This window comes from Pundamilia nyererei, unplaced genomic scaffold, assembly GCF_000239375.1.
Source record: "Pundamilia nyererei isolate P.nyererei 1_Seehausen unplaced genomic scaffold, PunNye1.0 scaffold00026, whole genome shotgun sequence".
Classification (NCBI taxonomy): domain Eukaryota; kingdom Metazoa; phylum Chordata; class Actinopteri; order Cichliformes; family Cichlidae; genus Pundamilia; species Pundamilia nyererei.
The window spans coordinates 4,659,187-4,664,188 of NW_005187427.1; the positions used below are offsets into that span (position 1 = coordinate 4,659,187).

A 5,002-nucleotide genomic window follows, 5' to 3' on the forward strand; every position below is an offset into this window, starting at 1 on the left:
GAAACATTTCATAACTTCCCTTCAACTCATTCATGTCACCTAAAAGGTAAACCTGTTTCTCCATCACCTGTTCAGCTCTGATGATTCAGTAAGGACATCTCCTGGTTTCATCTTCATGTTTCCCTCTCACCACATATCCAAACCGACATCATGACCAGCAGCTTTTACAGCTGTGGCTCAAGCAAACATCAGCTGATACTAGGAAGTAATATTAAATAAATTCTAACAACAGCTGATCAAGCTTAAACGTGCTGCTGTTGTTTAGTGCGACATCCTTTTTCTGGCGCAAAGTGGGCAATAAACAAACAAGAGAAATAGAACTTGCGTCAGAAAAGCCGATCAGCTGATCATTGATCAGTTTCATGATTGAAGTAGCAACAGGAGAGAGAGGCGAGAGAATGAGAGAAGAAGAGGCAGCTGACAGCGTAAAGACACAGAATAAATCCAGCTTTTTTCATTCTAGCTGAAGTCCGGGACAAACTGTTCCTTTTCACCTCAACACAAAACGCGTAATATTTTCTCTGAATACGGGACTATTCCATTTTTTTACGGGACGGTTGGCAACTCTACTAACTAACCTTATGAATAAAATAAAGTTCACTATCAGTAACATCATAGCACCCACCCAGCTGTATAGAAACTCCATCATGCTAGCTACAAGTTATTTAAACTGACTGTAAAAAGTTAGTACAACGAAAATAAACTTCACCTAAACTTGGTTTATATCTGACCCCGCCTCGGGTCTCCTCTCCTCCTGCCTCCCCTTTCCCTCATCCACCCGCTGGCCTCTGTGGAAGCTCTGCCATAGCCAACAATCTACCACTTTCATTGTTTATACCGTTACAAAAAAACCCCCCATTGGGCCATAAAAACGAAAAATCGCTATGGTCATGCCATCAGTTAACCCTTCGTGTGCCAGCTGTGGCACGCGTGCCCAGGGTTGCCAACCCCTGCTGTAGTATATTAATAAGTGAGCTTTATAGGGTCTGGTAGGCTAACCCTTACATTTTAAATGGAGCCAGGCTCTGTTTCCCTCTGTTTCTACTCTCTAAGCTAACTGTATCCTGTATTCACCTTAACACTAAACAGAAGGATTAATTAAAGCAAATAGGATTTTTAAAAGCTTTCCCTTTGAAAGATTCACTCCAAGAAAGCGCACAAATAAATGGCAGGAAGGTGGCTGTGCCCAGTCATTACAGATGAAAACGTTGGTTGGTTGGGTAACAGAGATAAGAGGCTGCCAACAGGATGTACCGGTCGCAGAGGTTAGTGTCCATGTTCTCTCCTTGTTTTTTGTTTTATACAAGAGAATGTGAAAAAATGAAGATGTTGAGGCAGAACATCCCAGCAGAGAAATGTGTACTTTTCCAAACTGAACAAGATTTCTGACCCACCCACTTCTATTCTGTAGAAATAAAGCACTACTTCAACAAAGTGTCACCTTCATTTACTCAACAGATAGACAGGCACACCCACACAAATAGCAGCGAAGACAGTGATATTTCAAAATCTTTTATTTTTACTTTTTTCAGTCACACCAACATTTGTATTGTCAAAAACTTCCCGAGTTCAAAATAATTTGCACGAGTCACAGTCATATATAAATCTGTTCTACATATCTGTATTACTTTTTTTTTTTAAAATAACATTCATGTTAATTGGCTTAATCTCTGATTAAGTCAAATCTGAGTCCCCTCCTGTTCATTTCACAACTATTATAAATGTTTCGTACTTTGTCTGTTGTGCAGGATGAAATCAACAAAGCAGTGCCAGTTTGAATCAATCCATGTCCACAATTTCCTCTGTTAATCTGAACACCCAGCAGGTACATTTGAGTAACTTTGATTCAGCTGGCCTGTTATTCATAGATTTGTGAGTGTTTGCAAATACGATGCAGTATCTGTCTAAATTAACTGCATTTTAAATTTAGACTCATTAAAATCATCAGTCACATAAACTAATATCAATCTCTAGTGCATCAAATTAGAGTGTGTGATGAGGGAAAGAAATGCAGGAACCTATGTGGTTGCTCTTGAGTCTCAGCACAAACAGACAAAAAGCACAGTGAGCATATTACAGTATGGAGCAATCCTGTGTTCGGATCACCATACTCTGGTCTAAATCGCTGGAATGTCTCTGAATGAAAACAATTTGACAGAAAATAAGATATTACAGGGAAAAAAAACCTGAGAAAGAGAAAATATCCGCATCACACAAGACATGACGAGAAACAACAGAATGGAAGAGATTTAAGGGTGACCTGTTCTTTAAGTAACTGCTGCTACATTCCTTATCCTTTCTTTTTTTGCAGAACATTTCAGGGTGAACATGAACATTTGCTAACCCATGTTTTCCTTTTCGTCTCTTTTGAAACTTCTGAAACACATAATTTGCACCTCTCTAAAGTTTTCTTTATCACTTAAACAACGAAACATGGGGCTGGAAGTACAGTTGAATTTGCACAGATGACAAAGTACATTTCATATCAGCTCAGCTTGTCTTTGTAAGTTTCCTGATTGTTGTAAAATGTTGCGCTTTGAGCAGATATAATAAACACAAGTCCTACTAAAACTAAAAGGAATAAAGGGACAGGGGGAGGGAATTATAAATACAAAATAACTACTTACTGCCTACTTTGTAGAATATGCACTAAACGGGTTTGGAAATCTATTTGAACTTTGCCAACCAGATGTTCATGTTATTGACATTTAAATCAATCATGCATCAAACTTATACACACAGACGATCATACAAAAGACACTAAAAGCAAGGGTAGACACACGCACATACAAACACACACACGCATACAAAACACACAGACTCACTGAATCTGAGAACAGATTTCCAAAAGACTGTTTTTAAGTCCTAAAAACACGTTTTCAGACGCGTTTCTAAACCCTAAAATGTAAATAATTTCTACCAATAATTAAAGATTTTTTTCTTTTTTCACTTCATGACGTGGCTAGAGAGCAAAAACCATTTGATAATTCCTAAAAAGTTGCTTACTTGCAAGTTTATCATGTTACAAACACACTTTGTTACAGCGACGCCACACTGAGCTGTGTGCATCAGTGTGTGTGTGTGTGTGTGTGTGTGTTTCCTGTTAGGCTTTGATAAACCCAGATGTGCTTACACACACACACACACACACACTCACAGATTATAAGTGTCACATCTGTGTGGGCCTTTTCTTGACTGCATCCTCTCTGAAGGAAAAACAAAGAGGGAGAGAAAGAGATACAGGGAGAGAGACTGCAGGATCAACAGGACGTTAACCCCACACGTGTATTTTGATCGTCCCTCGGGTTTAGTCCATAACTCCGCTTGCTCTCCTGTTAGCGTGCCACCTCTACGTCCCGCCATTGTACGAGTAGTCTGCCTTGTTGTGCATCACCAACTTATTGTCCACAAAGTAGAAGCTGTCCGACTGTGTCTCATACGGGTGCAGGATCATCTCTCTGACTGCAAGCAGACAGAAAACATTGCAGCATTTAGAAGACCGGCTCCTAATCTACTCTGGTCAGAACAGAAAATAATTTTAAAAAGTAAAAGCAACACCTTCATTGGGCCTATTATGCAACTGAATTGGTAAAAATTTTATAAAGTATGTAGTTTTAAGAGGAAAAAAAGTGTAAACCCAATGACATGCATAGCTGTCATTCTAAAATGATTGAAAGAAGTAAACATAATGTGACTTTAATACATAAATAACTGGTAAATATATATTCAAGACACACTGAGTTCACTTAATTCACTTGTTTGACTGACAAATATGCCCTGTAGTAAATTCACTATGTTGCTTACATTAAAACTGTGTCATTTACTTAGTTTATTTGTGATTACAATACACGATAGGCTAAAGTATTTTTGGATGTTTTCTCCCCACCCAACTTAAGCTGACAATTAAATATCTGAGTAGCTACTCGATAAAGCTTCCTGAGCACCGAAGCTGTCAGGTACTTCCTGATTCTCAGGAAGCTTTGGTGGCTTCTTCTCTATTGCCACCATGAGGTTGCCAGTTGTAGTTTTGAGCAGGGCTGGACTGGTAATCTGGCATACCAGGCACTGGCCGACAGACCGGCGCACTGGCCAATGCCTGGTATTGCAGATTACAGCATTTTGGCCCACTCTTCTTTAGTTCATTGAGGTTTGAAGTCATTTGTTTTTTCACAGCTCTCTTAAAGTCCCACCACAGCATTTCTATGATTTTGATGTCTGGACTTTGACTGGGACTTTTTCCATCACTCTATTGTAAAGTTTCTGCTGTGCTCTGGATCGTTGTTCTGTTGCATGACCCAGTTTTTGCCAAGCTTCAGCTACCAGACAGATGGCCTCACATTTAAGTTAAGAGTACTTTGGTACAAACCCTTTATTGAACAAGATTTATGGACTTGTTTTGTAAAAAAATAAATAAATAAAAAAACCCAACCCAAAATTGGGTCTGTGGCTCAAATTGATTGAGGAGTATGGATTTTTTTGCCCATGTTCAGACAGCAGTGCCTTGTAAAAGCCTTGTGCTACCGTGAAAGAGTCTGAGATGCTGCTCTTGGGTTCTCTGTAGTTTTTTTTAAGCATTGCACCTTGTGGTAAATATGCTGGGACATCCATGCCTGGGAAGATTAGCAAGTCCCTTGAATGTTTTCCACTTGTAAATATACTTTCTCACTTCTGAATGATGGACTTCAGATGATGACTTGGAAATGACCTTAAAACTCTTTCCCAGACTGATGAGTAGCAACAACTTTTTCTCAGATATTATTGCTGATTTCCTCCTTGGCATTGCGCAAACACACACCTGATTGCCCCAAGCCTGCAAACTGTCAAAACCTCTGCTTTTATAGAGGTGCTAATACTTGCAGTTCATCCGTTATTCAAGTGCATTTTTTTATAAGCACTTGGCTTCTCCTTGCCCTATTAATCCTCGTGGAACTTCTTACTTGATTAAGACCTGCTAAGGCGTTCAGAAGCGGAGACAGGGACTGCTACAGAGAGGCCAAGTACA

General features: G+C 39.4%; 1 protein-coding gene across 1 annotated transcript in view; it reads right to left on the reverse strand.

Annotated features, from left to right (window-relative positions):
- Nucleotides 1-1,496: 1,496 nt before the first annotated feature.
- unc119a2 (unc-119 lipid binding chaperone a2) overlaps nucleotides 1,497-5,002 on the reverse strand; it is a 20,501-nt gene continuing 16,995 nt past the window's right edge. Inside the window, exon 5 of the mRNA XM_005727940.1 lies at nucleotides 1,497-3,462. Coding sequence (XP_005727997.1) covers nucleotides 3,350-3,462 — 113 coding nt within the window. The 3' untranslated portion in view covers nucleotides 1,497-3,349. The remainder of the gene's footprint in view (nucleotides 3,463-5,002) is intronic.